The sequence below is a fragment of the Gossypium raimondii genome, chromosome 5 (assembly GCF_025698545.1).
Source record: "Gossypium raimondii isolate GPD5lz chromosome 5, ASM2569854v1, whole genome shotgun sequence".
Classification (NCBI taxonomy): domain Eukaryota; kingdom Viridiplantae; phylum Streptophyta; class Magnoliopsida; order Malvales; family Malvaceae; genus Gossypium; species Gossypium raimondii.
The window spans coordinates 18,108,228-18,126,623 of NC_068569.1; the positions used below are offsets into that span (position 1 = coordinate 18,108,228).

An 18,396-nucleotide genomic window follows, 5' to 3' on the forward strand; every position below is an offset into this window, starting at 1 on the left:
ATTAAATTTTAAAATATTTTTATTACTTTATTGAATTTTTACGAATTATACGTGGAGGGTTAACCATGAATTTAAAATTAAGAGTCAAAATAATCCAAAAAAAAAGAATAAAGGTCAAAATACAAAACAAATAAAAGCTAAAATTATTATTATGTAATAAAAGTTTTATAGTCTTTTGTTATATGACAAACCATAAGATGCCGTGGAAGTCAAGAAATATTAAATGAGCAATGAATGTCTTTGTTTCTAATTTGGATGCGAATGTACGAATAAGATTAAATTTTTAATAATAAAAAAATCATGTTTTTTTTTCTTGGACAAAACACCTTTGGATGGTTTTGGTTTGACACAATCAAAATTTGCGAAGTAGATAGGAAATGAAGAGATTGAGGTCCAAGGAAATTTCAGATGATAAACGTATCCTGCAAAACAAAACGGAGTGGTTTGACTACGTGCTTTGCAAGTTTAGAATCAATAATTTTGTTTACTATATAACCAAAAAAAGAAGAAGCATAATATTAAATTGTATACCATTAATTATTAATGTATCAAATTTTATATTAATTGGTAACACCTCGAGCACAACTAAAACATAATTATAATACCATATTGACCCCCATTAGTGTTGACCAAACAAGCTTTCCTACTACCATATTTTTTTATTGAATGACATTTGTTAATAATAAATGGTTTCTGAAACAATGTATAAGAGGGCTGTGGGATCATGGTAAAGGCACAACTCTTTCCTGTTTCAGAATAAGCCAGAGAGTTAATACAGAAAAAAAGGTTGAAGAGGGGAATTGAGGTTCTTAGTGTCTTATAATGGCGTCAAAGTTGAAAAGCATGAACCAAGATATAATTTGGGTAGCCTTACTTGGGCTGGTTCTTGGTGTCTTAGCTCGCTCATGTGTTGAGGGGCTGCAAAAGAGTACGGAGGAAGAGAATGTAAGACAACAATTTGGTGAGTTCTTTTTTTTTTAACGTTCATAGTTCCTAAACAATTCACTCAACATGATTTTGTCTGAAAAATAGAGTCAATTTGGTTGATTTTGTACTAACATTTTTCGTTTTGGTAATTGGGATTTGCAGATAAAGTATGCAGTAATGCGTTTAGAAGAACTGAGGATGGTTTTGTTACATTAACAGTGAAATTCCTCCATTTCTTCATTTCAAGGCGGTTACAGTTGAGATATTTACCGGCGGCATTGTTTCCGGCACCTCAGACCATGTCTATGTTGTTTTGGGTAGCATTTACTCGATTGATCTCGTCCATGCCGGATAACCCTCTTCAGTAAATTTTGTTTCATCTCCATTTTTCTCTGATAAAGGGTAAAATTAGAGAGAGGACTAAGAAAGGGAGCAAAAAGTTAGAAGGCTGGATTGGCATTGTGATGATGTGCATGAATTTGGGTTATAAAGAAAATTACTGTAACACCATAGCCCCCACTCTCCCAAGTTTCTGAGAATGCAAAGCTGGGCAAAACTATTTCTCATGGTTAAATATCAATGAAAATCAACAATGAGATCAGCCGTTACTTGGTGAATTTTTTTATTTTAGTTTCTCTTTTTTTACTTTTAGAAACCCAGTTTTTAAGCATACAACAGTGCAAAAACCTTAAAAAAAAAAAAAAAAAAAGAAGAAGAAGAAGAAGAAGAAGAAGAGAGAGAGAGAGAGAGAGAGAGAAGGGATAAATAGACACTAACACTTAATGCAACAACATGAAGCTGATTTTCATTCTTTAAAATGTTCAAAACTCACAATACCAACACTCTGATCTGAACCCTGCTAAAAGTTTCCTACTTTACAATGAGTTATTTTAATAATGAAGACAAATTCTAATTTACTAATGGTGCAAAATTCTCAAGCTGTCTGTAAAAAATAATAATAATAACTAGAAGAAAAATCTAGTAAGGGACCTGGTTCACCCCATTCCTTCCATTCTTTGTTTTCTCTAACAGCAAAATCAAATCCGGACGACAAAGATACCGCCTACTTTTTCTAGGACCTAGCCTTGGCCTGCGTATGCGCAGATCCTGTCTACTGCTTGGTTTAAACCAGGAATGGTTTTTGAAGCCTATGCCAGACCCAGAGAGGGATCATTAACCATTGAAGACATCTCGTCCCCATCAGTCAATTTAACCAAATCAGTTAGATCATCATAAACAATGGAATGTTCCATATATGGAAGCTCGTGATTGCTATAAATAGAATTCAGAGAGGTTAAATGCTCAATTTTAGAATCAACAACAACCTGGTGAGCCAATGCAACATCTGCAGAAGGTGTATCTCGCTCGCTCAAGTCAGTCTCTATCTTTGTATCTTGGGGAATCCCCATAACTTCAGTACCTAAAGTTTCTGAACTCAATATGGTAAAAGAATCAGTTTGAACCCATTCTGATTTTAGCAGATCATCCGAACCAACAACTGAAATATCATTTCTTTTATCGTGAGAACAATCAGTATTTTTCCCAGAGAGTTTTCTTTTCAACATTTTCTTCTTGAACCGGGCTTTCTTTGCTTTGGGAACTTTCACAGTCTCGTCAGGATTAGTAGCCATCTCTGATGCTCTCTTTCTGCAAGGAATAACCATTAGCCGAGAGTTGCCAAATGACTGATCAGGCAACTCAGATGCACTTGATTGAATAGCCAGTAAAGCAATTCTGGCAGCTTTGATCTCTGCTTCCTTTTTGGTTTTTGCTGCAGCTCCAATGTACCGAATGCCTCCAATCTCAACAGTACATGAATAGCTAGACAACCGCCCCAATGCTTCTTCCTTCTGACACTGATATACTGGCATTGCATAATTCATCTTCTGCGCATACTCCTGTAGTAGATTCTTGCACAAGCCTGTCTCGTGCTGAAGCAGACATCCATAGAAGAAGGTCAACCATGAAAAATACTTTTTCAAAAAATGAGAAGCCAAAGTCACAAACTAAATGAAAATAGTTATTTTACCACAAGAAGGTTTAGCAACTTCAAAACAAAGTTACAGAATTAATTATTACAAGCTACAACTCAATTTCTGAACCGTAACTAATAGTTGAAGATGCTTAGCACTAAGTGTATATCATAAACTAAACCACGGTAAAAACTTACAACGGGTTGAGAGACGCTTTCATTGATTTCACCAGTCTTGAACAACTCCATGAGAGCAACTTCAGCAGCTGAATGCTCTGCTGCCTTGCGATTAAAAAATCCAGGCAAAGAATCATATCTAACATTATTTACTATCACCGTCGATCTAAATGACGGTTCATGGGAAGGACCTTCCTTGATAGTCTCGTATACAGGTGTAGGAAGACCCGCTTTTTGCGCATATTCCTGCAATTGACTCTTGAAAACATAGCAATTGGAAACACCTGGAAGCAATATTGGAGTAAAAAGAAACAAAATGCAAGTTACAATCCCATGGAGTATGAAGAATTCTAAGGAACAATCCCTTAAAACAACCAACCAGAAAAACACAATCCCAGCTTTGAACCTATAATGCCATGCAAGGTCTCAAGCAATATGATCTTTGAAGATACTAAAATGGGTATGAAGAATTCTATGAATACCATAAAGGAACAATCCCTACTAAAACAATCAGCCATGAAAACACAATTCCAACACCGAACCCATATTCTAGAGCTTGAAAAAATAACCTAGAAAATCATCCAATATCGAGGAATAAAATCTTTGAAAATATTTGAACGAATACCAGGAATATATGCTTCGTAATCCATCTTAGCAATTAATCACTCGGATTACCAGAACAAAATCCCTTTTTCACAATCAAAATTCACTCTTTACCATCTCATCAATTATAAACTGAAGCAAATCCAAGCTCCGTTAAACAATGATTTTGATTCAAAAGAATGCTCATTTCATTAAATTTGGAAGATAGATCAACATCAGTGTTATTTAGCAAGGAATTTCCAGCAAGTAAATAAAATAATATATATTACCTGAGAAGTTTACATTGGTGGGCATGGCTTGAAGTGATTCGTGAGCTTTTTTTGCTTAACTGAAATTTTTAAGGAAAAACAAACACGATATGAATGTATTTAGGTGAGAAATTGAGACGAAAGGCGGTGAAACTTTCCTAGTAGTTTGCACTTTGCAGGACACTGGAAGAAAGGGTTGATGGAAACTAGCGTCCATGAGAGTGTTAATGAAGGTGAGAGATCAACGCCATCCAAGGTATGAGATTGGGGTTAATCGCACGGCTACTGAAAAGTTCTTCTTTTTCTTTAAAAAAGAGAAAAAAAACAAATAAAATCATAAACTTTTTTTTAAGAAAAGCAAATTGATTTAGGTTTAGATTATACCTAATTTATAAATATTAAGAGTTAAAATTGTTATTAATTTTAAAAATTATCATCATTAATTTTTGGTAAACAAATAAACTTGAATAATTGACCGCCATTTTATAACTTTTTTTTTAGTGAATTTTTTTATCAATAATTAGATGATTATTTTGTAACATTTTTGGTTGAGTGACAAAAAATACTAATAATTTATTGACTATTGTTTTAATTTATCCTTAGTTTATTTGTTTCAACGAGAAATGCAAATATAATAATGAGTTCAATCGATTAAATATTAACTCAATTGACATAAGTATTATTATTAATATAGAAACACGTTAAGTTCAACTACACTAATATGATACTCCCTTCTATTTAAGAATTGGGGAAAGTTATAACTAAATCTATGCATTATATCAAAATAATAATAATGAGTTGATTCTTTAACAAAATAATGGGTTAATATATGCTTTGTCTTTCAACTTGATAACTTGTCTAAAGTTTTTGTTTTTTAACTATCCCCGACTTGAAATTTGTTGATTAAAGCGTTGTTTATTAAATTACATCAAATTAAATATGGAATATAATTGAATTGTTTAAAATTTTAAAATTAAATTAAATTAAATTAATCTAATAAATTTTATATTAAGTGATAAATAGTTTCTTATTTACGTATTATTTTTATACAATTTATAGAAAAATTTAACATGTATTTATTAATATTAAACTTGTGTAAAAATTATATCACTAACAATATTAATTTTATGTTGATTTAACTTTTATGGATTATTAATCAAAGCTAAGTTAGTATTCTTTTGAGCTGTTAACTTTTGTATTGATGGTCAACATCAACAATTAGTGATACATGTTCTAAAAATTAAAATTCAATAAAAGAATTGAGTAACTCAAATTACTCATAATTTAATTTAATTTAATTTACATTATCCCTTTTTTAATTTAAAATTCAAAACATCATTTTTATTTAGTTATAATATGCTATAATTTATATTATTAAAATTACTTTTTATATATTTATAAAGAGTAATTATTTGATACATAAGCAGTGAAAATTTTTAATTTCAAAAGTGAGGTTAAGATTTTACTAGTTACTATGTCATATTTATTTATTTTGATATTCTTTATATCTATTTTACGATCTATGTTCGAAATTTCGTAATTACCCTCTCAAAATATTGTCTCCCCACTAATGTACCAAATAGTTATTCATTTACAAATAAAATGATATACATATTATATATTTTACATTATTTATTTTAATATCATTGTTATTCTTTTATAATTATTTTTAACCGATTAAATTCAATTAATTTAATACTTCTAAAAATATTATTTATTCAAACAAAATAATCATAAATATTTTTAATTTATGCATTTTGAAATAGCATTTTAAAATTCTCCAAATTTTAAAATTTCTTATTTAAACCCAAATTATTTATTGGGATAGACTACACTCAAGGTCATCAAATTATTAGTAAGTTTACGTTTTAATCGCTCAACTTAAAAAAGTTACAAAATAGTCACTAAACTATTCAAAAGTTTTCATTTAAGTCACAGAATTATTCGACAGTTTTTATTTAAGTTACTAGGTTGTTAAGTTTTTTTTTTTAAGTCCACTAGAGAGCTCAAAGTGACAACTTGACGATTGGTAAGGTGGATCAGTATCCATGAACTAGTAAAAGAAAATAATTTAGATCCAAGTTGTTTTGATAGTCAATGTCAAATACCAAAGAAAAAGTTTGTTTGGATTTCAATTCACAGATTTGTGATGTTCAAAATTGTTTCATAAAAAAAACTAAATTGTAAAAGAGGAGGAATGAGAGCTTTACATTGATATAGGTAATGTGAACAAAGAATGCTATACAACAACAATTTTAACAATTCAGTGACTTAAATGAAAATTTTTAAATAACTTAATGACCATTTTATAACTTTCTGAAATTAAATGACCGAAACATAAATTTACCAATTAAATTGGTACCTAAACTATTAGTCATTCATCAATGTTGTATCTACGATTTTTTTTTCTCCCAATTTAGTAGCCGTGGTATTATTTCGTTAACCACTTTATTTCTTTTATATTTCCTTTCTAATCTTCACGTGGAAAAACGGTTCCTTTAAAAAAAAAAATTCCCTTTTAATTTCTAATCCTCTTTCGCTTTCACACAAGATTCTTTCTCTTTCACAGAAACTCCATTGGCGCTGGTTCATCTTGAAGCAAGGTAAGTTGGGTTCAAAGATCTGGCTTCGTAAGTCGTCGATGCTCTACGCGCAAGGTATTTTCTGTCAGCGCTTGCCTCGCCGTCAAGGAAACTGAGGATATCGTGAACAGGGCCTTTGCTTGCTGACCTGAAACGTTCTGGGTTGGTTTGGAACTCGAAGCCTCTGTAGCCATCCAGATCCGGGTCCTGGCTTATTGTTGCTCGTTATAGATTCTCCATTTTTTAAGAGAAGGGAGATTGGGAGAGGCAATAGCGTTTTGGGTAAAAGTGAAAATCCATAAATGGAGAGGAAAATTCATTAGAAAAATCAAAACTGGGTATTAAAAATGAAAAATAGCAATGCCGGAATTTGAGACTTGTTGCCGGAATCTAAAAAATTATGAATTTTTCGGCGAAAACATTAATTCTAATGAAGATAGTTATAGGTTTTCGATCTCTATTGCATTTTTCCCGTTTTATTATGAAAGAATTGAACAATTGGGGGGTTATAAATATGACGATGGGTTGTCCAAGAAATTTTGTGCAAGAATGAAAACTATAAAATTGGTGCCTGAGAAGTTTAAATTTTAGAATGAAAACTAGAATTTTAGGAGGAGTTTCGTAAATGTTTAATAGAAAATGAACAATTAAAAAGAAAATATAAAGCAACTAAAGAAAAAATTGGAAAAAAAATAGAATACCACGTGTCAATCACTGATTTGCCTAATATTAACACGTCATTTTTCGTTAACGAATAGTATCACAAGTAAAAAACCATAAGTGCCATATTAATGAATGAAGTATAGGTCAGGTACCAATTTGCATATTAACCCTAAAAGGAAATTGGTTACAATAGGCCACTGGGAGTTAGGCCCCTCCACCTAGTTTGTTCGGCTGGCAAGTTTCATGGCTTTTGCCAGCCAACCAACAACAACATCGTAATTGCGTCTACAATGAACAAAAGACGCATCCATGCATAAAGATAAATCTATCCAAATACTGTGGACGATGGAGACAATCTCCCATGGTATGCTAGTTGTGGCTTCTAATGCATTGATAAACCCAATATTTTTAGTTTTATAATTATGTTGGAGTTGGACCATCCATTTCTCTTAGCAAGTGCATCTTCATTGAGCTTCGCAGCCAAGTGTTGGGCATAAAAATTTCCATGCCTTTATGGTTTTGCACCACAGCAACAATTCTTGCCTTTGCTACGGGTATTAAATTTCGTTGGAAAATTCAGTTTAAAAATATTTTTTTTAAATATAGTTAAAACTCACTCTTTTAATATTTATAATAATAAACTTTAAAGCAAATTATTATATATAATTTGTGCGAAGCGGTTTAATTCGTTTCTTGATCTTTTACCAAACGATCTTCTTCGTTATCTTTAAACCTCTCAAATTACTTTGAGTTTTTATCAAACGATCTTCTTTATTATCTTCGAACCCTTCAGATTGCTTTGAGTGTGAGCTCAAAATGAACTAAATACACAAAATAAAAACTTTTACTAACTTTAGTGGAAAAGTTAATTTCTCTCTATACAAACGGAAAATTTTGGGTTTTTAAAAAAATATAATTTATTATTGTAAATAAATTACTACTATCTCCTTACAGAGTAACAACTCTCAATAGCTTTTTTGTAATTAGGTGATCCCATAATTTCTATTTATAGAAAAATAGTACAATTAAATAATAATATTTTAATAGAAATAATACAACCCTATTGTGCACTAGGGTTTGCCCCCCTCTCTTATGTAATGAGCTATCAGGCCCGTTTCGTTTATTGGATATAATTATATGTGTTATCTAAACTTTTAACTGACCCGCCCCGACATGTGTGCACCGGAGCTTGTAATTATGCAATTAAATATATAATTTTAAGCGCAATATCTGTAAGTATATTGATCAAATTGTAATATAGTAAAACGTTACAACGAAACACTAAAAGTATTCCAAGAATTGTACCCAATAAAAACTTGCCTAAACTAAATTGCAAATTCACACCCTACTAGATTTAAATACTACTTACATACTAATTATATTACGGCAAAGCAAACATTAATAAAAAGAGAATTTATAAAATAACATAAAAATAAATACTAAAATAAAATAACCAAATTTCAATCAAATTAAGCAAACTGAAGATTAACTCGCATCCGTGTCTACCTAAGTTACTTTTTAAGGTCGTCAATCCTATGGGTTAACCTCACATAACCTATTCAAACGAATTGTGGTAAACCCTGAACTCTTAGTCAATCACTTCCACTTTGTAATAGCCTGATTTTCGATGGTATCAAAAATAGTGGTTCAAGGTTACTAAATCCGACGAGTAAGTTCGTAAATATTATTATTTAATATTTACGAGTCAAATGTGATTTTTTTTAAAATCATTTTCGGGACTCTGTTTTGGTAAATCGGATTCTTAAATATTTTAATAAATATTTACGATGTTAGTTGTGAGTTTAATTTGGTTTTGGTTAGGTAAATTAGCTTAAAATAAGAGAAATTAGGAAAATGACTAAATTGTAATAGAGTGAAAGTTTAATTATAGATTAGAGAAAACTAAAGGGACTAAACAGGAAATTACGCCTTTTTTCTAAAGTTGAGGCGGTTTATAAGAGAAATATCAAAGATATTTTTAATTAAAATATATTATATTATATTAACTTAATAAATAAGTAATTATATTATATATTATTATAATATTATATTATATTATTATATAAACAAATAAAAGAAAGGAAACATAATGGAAGTTGAAACGAAAACAGAGAAGCAAAAACGAAAAAGAAAGAAAAAGAAAAAGAGAAAGAAGGAAGCCACGACCAAGGGTTTCAAAGTTTCCAAGTTCAATTGGTTAGTCAATTTAGTCCTTTTTTTCTTATAATTTTGATGTTTTTGGAATCCTAGAACAAAATACTACTTGATTTAAGTTGAAATTTTGAAAGTTAGTAAATTTTTAGATGTTTTCATGTTGAATAAATTGAAGAATTAGGGATTAAATTGATAAAATTTCAAGTTAGAATAGAGAAATGGATTAAATTGTAAAATAAATTATAGGTTTTGAATTAATAGGGACTAAATTGAGAGAATTTTGAAATTAGGGATTTATGGTGAAATTAGAGAGTTAAATTAATTTAAAGTGGGAATGGAATGAAAATGTGGAATTAGTTTTGAGAATAAAAGTTAGTCTCGATTTAGGGACTAAATTGGAATTTAGGAAAATATTGAGTAAAATTGAAATATTTAATGTGAGATTGAATGTTGTTGTATTGATGATTTTAATTGTTTTAATTCCTTAGCTAGCGTTGTACGAAATTCTCGACTAAAAGGGAAAATATATAGTTGACGAGGAATAGCTCAAATTCATTGTTTGTATTTCTATAATCCGAATTTAATTATTAATTATTGTATTTTGATTAAATGTTATAGTAAGTGATCGAGGTGAGAATTATTGTGTTTCTGATTGAAATGGATTGTCTTGATATGTGATGAAATTATATTGATTGAATTGAATTAGTATATATATTATGAATATATATATATATATATATATATATAAATGTGAAATTGTGCAAATATGATAATTGGATTATTTTTTATATGTATAAAATTCAGTTTTAATGCCCAAGTATACAGAATTTAGAACTATTGGGATATTAGTGGCATGCCATTAAGGAACTTTAGTGCGCTCTCTGATTATTAGCATGTTAGTGCTCTCTGATCACTAGCACGTCAGTGTTCTCTGTTTAGCACTTTAGTGGTCTCTGTTTAGCACTTTAGTGTTCTCTGTTCATTAGTGCATAATAATGCACCTCTATATTTGTTCCGTATATCCGGTGTGTTCTATAAAATTTACTTTGGGCTAAGAATATGCGATAGTAAACTGAAAATAGAATGTGAAATATGTTGTAAATACATGGAATACACGAGTTATATATTCATAAATTGAATGTGGAATGAATAGTGCCATTGTTTAAATGATACGTGAATAAATTATGGAAAGGTATTATATATAGCAAGTGATGACAATTGAGTATTGTGTGATTTTAAATGTTCAATTGTGCTTAACATCTTATTATACATATTTTATTGTTTTATTTTTTTTAAAATTCGGATTATAGAAATACCATTGAGTTTTTACTCAGCATACGGTTTTGTTTTCTGTGCACAAGTTAAGTACTTAAGTTTGATCGCTGATTCAACATCCAACAACGATCCCGAACTCAAATATGGTGATGTTTATTTATTTGTGTCGGCATGTACCTAGAGTGTCTAAATATTAGTTATTTTGTGGTTTGATTGTAAATGAAGTTTTAAGACCTATTTTGAAGAGTTTATAATTTGGATTAAAATGATGCTTAGATGACTTGTTTTGATGATATAAAATGTTTGAGATTTCTGTCTGTTTGATCTGTAATCTCCGGTAATGCTCCGTAACTCGGTTCCGATGAGGGATACGGGTTGGGGGTGTTACACACTTCCACTCGTTAATCTTCCTAGGGTTATTAGTTCATGGCCATACTAGATGTAATTTTCCCTAATCGAACGTTAAACATTCAAATTAAACATAAAAACAAGAGAAGGGAGAAGAGAAATCTAGATTCGAAAATATTTGTTGAAGCTTTGAATCTGTGAACCCTTGAATGGATGTTGATCTTGATTCAGTTGAAGCATAAACGCAAATAAACAAAATGAAATTGCGAAAAAAACTGAACTTAAGAAGAAGAAGAAATATTCAAATAATCAAAAGAAGCTCCCTTAACAGGTTCTAAGAGCTAATTTTTATAATATTGTTGTTAGATGACCAAATAAGGTTAATTACAAGCTGCTAAACACGTTAATTATCATTGTGCGGATGAAAAATGCCCTTGGCTGATAAATGCTCTTGGCTGGTAAATGGACCTCGTCGGACCGGTGTCGCGACATCCCATGGCTATTCTCGCGACATTGAACATCAAATACTCCCTTTTTTGGTTTGAAGTTGGATGTCGTGACATTGAGTAGTTGTTGTCACAAAATTGAAGGCTGAATGCTTCCCTCTAGGTCCGAAGTTCGTTGTCGCGATATTGGATGGTTGTTGTCGTGACATTGAAGGCTGGATATTCCCCCTCTAGGTTTGAAATTTGTTATCACAACATCCTTTTTAATGTTGCTACATTCAGGACAGTCCACTGAATCGTAGGCTTAAAATGTCATCCTACATACTTAATTAATATGTCAGTTTCCTCCTTAGGCCCATATTGGCCTAACAAGTCATAAAACACACTAGAAAGCTCATTTTATTGAATTCAAAGGTAAAACTACTAAGTCCATAAACCAAATAAAAAAGACATCAAATTACTCAAATACAAGCTCATTAAGTGTTGAAATAGCTTAATTTGCCACAGCAACTTGTGGCAAATCATTAACCAACACTACACCAAAATAGGCTTTTAGCGGCACTTTTTGGAAAACGCCGCTAAAGATCGAGCATTAGTGGCGCTTCATGGAAAACGCCGCTAAATATAAGCATTAGCGGCGTTTTTCAGAAAGCGCCGCAAAAAACCTAAGCCCAACGACACCGTTTTCTGAGCTTTCGGAGATTTAGCGGCGTTTTTGAGAAAGCGCCGCTAATGCTCGGGTCTTTAGCGGCGTTTCTAGGGAAGCGCCGCTAATGCTCTAGTCTTTAGCAGCGTTTTTGAGAAAGCGCCGCTAATGCTCTGGTCTTTAGCAGCGTTTTTGAGAAAGCGCCGCTAATGCTCTGGTCTTTAGCGGCGTTTTTGAGAAAGCGCCACTAATGCTCTGGTCTTTAGCGGCGTTTTTGAGAAAGCGCCGCTAATGCTCGGGTCTTTAGCGGCGTTTTTGAGAAAGAGCCACTAATGCTCGGGTCTTTAGTGGTGTTTTTGATAAAGCGCCGCTAATGCTTAGGGATTTAAAATAATTTAAAATATTTGTTAGAAATGGAAAATTTAAAATAATTTTAAAATTTTTTGGGTACATTACTGATTTTTTTAAATTTGTATGTTAAATAATTTCTTATATAATCGTAAAAGAGATAATATTAATTTTAAAATATTGAATTAATTATCACTATAGTTTAGGGTTTTTGGTTTAGGGTATATGGTTTAGAGTTTAATGTTTAGGTGTTACCATTTTAAGGTTTATGGATTATGAGTTTAGGGATTATGGTTTAGGGTTTATGGTTTAAATGTTGGGGTTTAAGGTTTAGAGGTTATGTGTTAAGGGTTTGTGGGTTTAGGGTTTTAGGGTTTTAGCTAGGGTTTAGGTTTATGGTTTAGATTAACTAGTGTTTTCTAATTTATATATTAATTAATTTATTATATAATTGTAAAAGAGATAATATTAATTTGGTTCTTCAAAATCGTGTGAATATTTGGTTCTTCAAAATCAATATAAGCTATATCCAAGGATATCCCTATCTTATCCCATTCCGATTCAGCATTTTTAGTGCTCGATTCAGTTTTTTTTATCCGGTTCAATTTTTTGATTGTTTTGCCTTGCCCCTGCCATGATCAAATAAGAATTGATTGAATAGATTAAACTTTACAAAGGTTTTAAAATATTGAATTAAATAGTTGGCCAAGCCAGACCAAGCTATGGCAATGCCCAATTTTAAAAACTTTTCCAACTTCAAGCTCGTTTTACCCGAATCACCCATTTCATTGTTTAAAAACAATAAAAATTATTTTATATTTAAATTTAATTATTAAAAATAATGTCAATATAACCTGTTTATTAAAAATAATGTCAATATAACGTGCTTATGAATTAATATTCATGTTTTAAATATATTTCACATTCGATTTGAGTTGACATTTAATATGTAGTTTATCAGTAAATTGATGAAAAAACTCTTATTAATACAATACTGATACTTTAAAAATTTTGAATAAAATAAAATTTAAAGTTTGAGACCAATTTAAAATCTTATTAATACAATAATTGGTGTTGTTTTGCTTAAAATGAAATTATTTTTTATAATAGCGGCGTTTTTGTGAAAAACGCCGCAAAAGGTAATTAAAATCCCGCTCAATCCCAAAAAAATTTATTTTTGGTTACCCGCTCATTACTCCCGCTTCTTCTCATCTTCGTCGTGCGCCCTAAATACCCCCAAATAAAAGATTGTACTTAATTCTTCTTCCCTTTTTATCTCAAAATTTGCCCCCAAATTTCTCATTTCTAGCAACACCAAGTCAATACACCTACGCCAATCACACTTCCTCCTGCTCAATAGGTGTTCTTTTTTATTTCTATTGCTTTTGATTTTGATTTTATGTTTCTTTGATTGATTAGATTTTGGGGCAATCCTTGTGGAAGACACGACCTGCACTTTGGAGCTTTTCAAAGCTCTCTCCTATTGCCAGAAAAGAGGTATTTCAGTTGTTCATTTCTCCCTTTGTTTTTGTTTAAAATGTGATTTTCTCCACGTTTATGAGCTAAGTACCGTTGAAAGAAATTTGGGCTTGTCTTAGGATTATTTCTTTTTCCTGCTACAATTCCCCCATGGCTGTTGGCTAGACTCAAATTACAAGTTAAACAGTGAAAGCCAAATCATAATTGAATACAAATGGATAAACAACTAAACAGTATGACTTAATTTTAATAATTAAAAGTAGTATTATGTACTTTATCTATAAGAAGGTTACGTTTTTTTATAAAAGTTGATTTACAATTTTCATTTTATTTCTTATATATTGCATCTAATTGCAATTTCTTTTCTTTTATTTTTTTTAATTTGAGAAGCAAAAAGTAAGAAATACGAGTTTGTAATGTATTGAAATTGAGAATGTTGTAATTATTTTTGTTTCACCCCAGATGCACTATGCTCTTGACCAATTAGCATCCAATTCATCAGATGAGCAAGAAATCATTGGTACCCCAAATATGAATCATTTCGTTAACCGGGTCTTTGAATTACATAGAGCTGAATTTGTTGAAACTTTGAATACTTTGAGAGAACAACCTGATAAGGCTTTTTCATTTTTTAATCGATTGAAAGAAGATGGGTTTTCTCATGATATTTGTACATATGCATCTATTATAAGAATATTGTGTCAGTGCTGCTGGGAAAGGAAATTGGATTTGGTGTTGTTGGAAATCATTAGGAGAAAGAAGAATTTAGGTTTTTATCTAAGTTATATTTCTACATTTTCTGTAATTGTTCTAGGTGATAGTGGGTATGTTTTATTTTATTTTATTTTTGCAGTCTTGATTTGTTTTTCTTATGATCTGTAGTTATTGGATTCCTTTTCTTTTCGTCATCCTAAATGCAATGCCGTTATCGTAGGGAAGTAGATTAAGGAGGTTTACCTCAAATATTTTATTTCTTGTGGTATGGAAACCAATGGAAAGTCTCTTAGAAAGCCTCGACACTTTTTCGGGGAAATATATTTTAGGACTTGTTTTGTATCTACTCCAATCATAATTTATTAACAACTGGTACCATCCTGATATTGGACATGTGATGTTAGTTGTTAGTTGTTAATCGTAATTTATTAACAACTTGTTTCTTAGACAAGACACCTGTGAGCGAACTTTGAAAGGGTTGAAGCATGTCTTCCTTCTACTATTATTTGCTCAGATTGAAATAATGTATTTGATGCTATCTTTTTCTTGTTTGTTTTTCTACTCTAGAATATATTTTGTAGTTTTATTTTAATGCAAGAGTAGAAAAATGCAGTTTTCTATGATTATTAATATGATCTTTTGTCATATGTTCTTCAGAACAAGATATTACACAGCCGGATTGAAGCTATGCATATTCAGTTTGCTGAGAAAGATCGTGGTTCTGCACTTGCAGAGCTAGTGACAATTTCAGGCATTGGAAATAATTGGTCATATCATATTTCTTAGTTACTCCTGTTTCCCATTAATATAACTTCAGAAACGAACCCCACTGGCACTATTCGTGACATTTTCATTTCTTATTTGTGACAGGTGCGAAGGAAGTACTTCTCTTATCCATATTTTTCCAGTGTGCCATGTTTCATTAGGAATCAAAGTTGTCATTCAGCATATAATTCAATACACACATCTACTGTAGCCATGTTGCATCATTTAAGCCTTTTAAAATTAAGAAATAATAAATGGTAGTTTTTATGAAGTGAAGAGTTATATTTCAATGGCATTATGTGGAATATGGAAGTCTTTGTATGCTGAATGCGTTCTTGGGATGCTATTATCTATAGTTTCTAATCAATTGTATGGTATGTGTAAATGATTATACAGGTGATAGGTAAATCTTGTGACACCTTTTCTTTCTTTGTTCAATTCACTTTATAGCCTATTTTTTTCCCTCCTGCGTTGGATCTTAATTTTTTTAAATCACATGATCTCAAATTTCAATTTCTTTTAACATTTATTGGAAGAATAATGTGGTCTCATTTGATTGTTTCTCCTATTGCTTCTACTCGTATTTCTTTTTGGATGAATAAATTTCAATCCCTCTGTTGTTCTCCTTGATGTGGATATTTCTTGTAAAGAAGTACTTACATTTTGCCGTTTATTCATGCTTACAGGATAGGATCAAATGGTTTGGAGAACTCGTAAGCACTCCTCTGTCACTCCTAAACCAGTTGTTTAAATTATTTTCACAGCCTACTTTGATTGTTGTTATTTGTGGGAAAATTAGTCTACATTCTTTAAGCTGATCTTAAACTGCTTCTTACATTGTTTCAGCATTGGGAAGAAAGTTTGCGTGATGCACACACGTTTGGAAAACTTGTTCTGTTTCAGAACTTGGATCCAGCTTACTCTTCAGCAGAAGTGGAGGTAATATTTATTATGAATCACAATTAGGTTGTGTTTGAAGCATTTTGTATTTACACGGATAAATTTATGTTTTCTTTCACTTTTCCTCTCCCTACATGTGTGGTTTGTACCTTTTATCTTTCTTATGAATAATGCATGTTTATATTGCAGGATATAGTTTGGAATGCCCTCAATGAAACTTGCAGAGCAATGATGGTGTAGCAGACTGCATTGTATTTTTTATTATCTTGCAATGTGTATAGTCATAGGCAGGTTCAACTAGTCAGTCTGTTTCTCATTATGTATTATTTATTTTAGTTTTGATTCTAAATTTTTATTTTTACTTTAATATTTACGACAACTTGAGTTCTAACTTTTGGATTTTAATTGTGTTATTAATTTATTATTTTAAATTTTAAAACTAAATTCATTAATTTTTATATTTAGTTTTAAAGTTAAAATTTTCATAGAAATTTTAATTTAAATAATATTTTTATTTATCTTTGAAAGTATATTTAAAGTTTAAATTTAAAAAATAAAAAATAAAAAATAAAACATAATATAATATTTATCATAAAATAAATATTATTTGATTAAAATGATTTTTTTAAATGTTAATGTTTTTAGTGGCGTTTTTGCGAGAAGCGTCGCTAAAGCTTTGGTCTATAGTGGCGTTTGTAAAAAAAGCGCCGCTAAAGGGCTTGACCTATAGCGGCGTTTGTGGGAAAAGCGCCGCTAAAGGTCCTGAGCTATAGCGGCGTTTTTGGGAAAAGCGCCGCTAAAGGTCTTGATCTATAGCGGCGTTTGTGAAAAATGCGCCGCTAAAGGCCCTAATCTATAGCGGCGTTTGTGGGAAAAGCGCCGCTAAAGGTCTTGATCTATAGCGGCGTTTGTGGGAAAGTGCCGCTAAAGGTCTTGATCTATAGCGGCGTTTGTAGGAAAAGCGCCGCTAAAGGTCCTGATCTATAGCGGCGTTTGTGTGAAAAGCGCCGCTAAAGGTCCTGATCTATAGCGGCGTTGACAATAGCAGCATTTTTTGCGGCGCTTTCAAAAACGCCGCAAATACTTTTAGCGGCGCTTAAAGGCATAAAAAAACGCCGCTAAAAACATGTTTTGGTGTAGTGCACCTTATAATTTATTCAACCCAATAACTATTTTTCTATTTTCCAAAATATTAATTAATTACTACAACGACTAATTAATTTAATTCTTACTTCTAACTTAAATAAAAAATTTCTCACTTTAAATTTCAGTTATTTAATTACAATCAATTAAATAATAATTCAAAAATAATAATTTAATTATTAAGTCATTTTTGTACTTTGTGAGATAACGATTCACTCTAGATAGTGATACATGTGATATTTTTCTATTAATCGTCATTTTTATTCTTTGTATATTATCGATTCTATGTGCAATCTATTTTGGATTTATATCTAACTAGCGGATGGACCAATTGAACATATATAATTAAGGCTAAAATAATTTGTAATTAAGTTTTGACTCTTCATCTATTAATTATGACATTATTTAATCATGGATTCATTATACTAAAGTACCACGATTGAGCTTTCCTTATTATATACCATTATGAAAGTAACTTAATAAGTGTTTGTCCGATGGCCTTGTCATAAGTATGTTACTCTCGTAGGATATCCTTAATCTTTTTGAGTCAAATTTGTTCTATGTTCACCCAATATAATCTTATTTTATCTCATGGTATTCATTACATCTACCATCATGAAAAAATTAATTACTAACTAATAGTAATTAAATTATTTGTCTTAGACAAATGACTCGTGGCTATGTTATTTTTCCATCTATCATGTAATGCCAATGAGAGGATATCACTTACCCTTTCTTGGGCTATGAATTTTGATCTGCTATAATTTGATATGTCAAATTAGGCTCTCCAATACACTCGAGGAGTTTATTCTCAAGCAATTTAAGTGTCTTTTATATGTTTTTATTGATTTTTAATTTTAACTATTAATAAACATTTTTGTTTAGTTTTATACCCTTTTGTGACTCAAATTGGCTAAACGTGCCATGGGAAACCTAACAATGTGATTGAGTTGGTGTAGGGAGATTATAAGGGCTCAAACCCGATGAGAACATCATTCAGAGTGAG

General features: G+C 31.0%; 2 protein-coding genes across 5 annotated transcripts; one reads left to right on the top strand and one right to left on the bottom strand.

Moving 5' to 3' along the window:
- Positions 1–615: 615 nt before the first annotated feature.
- On the bottom strand, positions 616–4,190 carry LOC105770390 (double-stranded RNA-binding protein 1). Its single transcript, XM_012591568.2, has 5 exons — positions 3,949–4,190; positions 3,098–3,360; positions 2,253–2,858; positions 1,198–1,319; positions 616–918 (listed from the first exon to the last, which is right to left on the bottom strand). Exons 1-5 carry the CDS (start codon positions 3,971–3,973, stop codon positions 810–812), a joined length of 1,125 nt encoding a protein of 374 aa, XP_012447022.2. The 5' UTR covers positions 3,974–4,190; the 3' UTR covers positions 616–809.
- A 5,095-nt stretch (positions 4,191–9,285) lies between these two features.
- On the top strand, positions 9,286–16,638 carry LOC128041226 (protein ANTI-SILENCING 1-like). Of its 4 annotated transcripts, none has more exons than XR_008195935.1 (5): positions 9,286–9,368; positions 13,809–13,886; positions 15,240–16,060; positions 16,194–16,286; positions 16,437–16,638. XR_008195935.1 is itself a non-coding variant. In XM_052630798.1 (4 exons), the coding sequence occupies exons 2-4, from the start codon at positions 15,977–15,979 to the stop codon at positions 16,485–16,487; spliced, it is 228 nt and encodes a 75-aa protein (XP_052486758.1). In that variant the 5' UTR covers positions 13,561–13,886; positions 15,240–15,976; the 3' UTR covers positions 16,488–16,638. The 4 variants fall into 4 exon arrangements, 1 of the variants encoding a protein (XP_052486758.1); XR_008195934.1 differs by lacking the exon at positions 9,286–9,368 and having other exon boundaries at positions 13,560–13,886; positions 15,240–15,452; positions 16,034–16,060; XR_008195936.1 differs by lacking the exon at positions 9,286–9,368 and adding an exon at positions 13,572–13,639.
- The last annotated feature ends 1,758 nt before the right edge of the window (positions 16,639–18,396 follow it).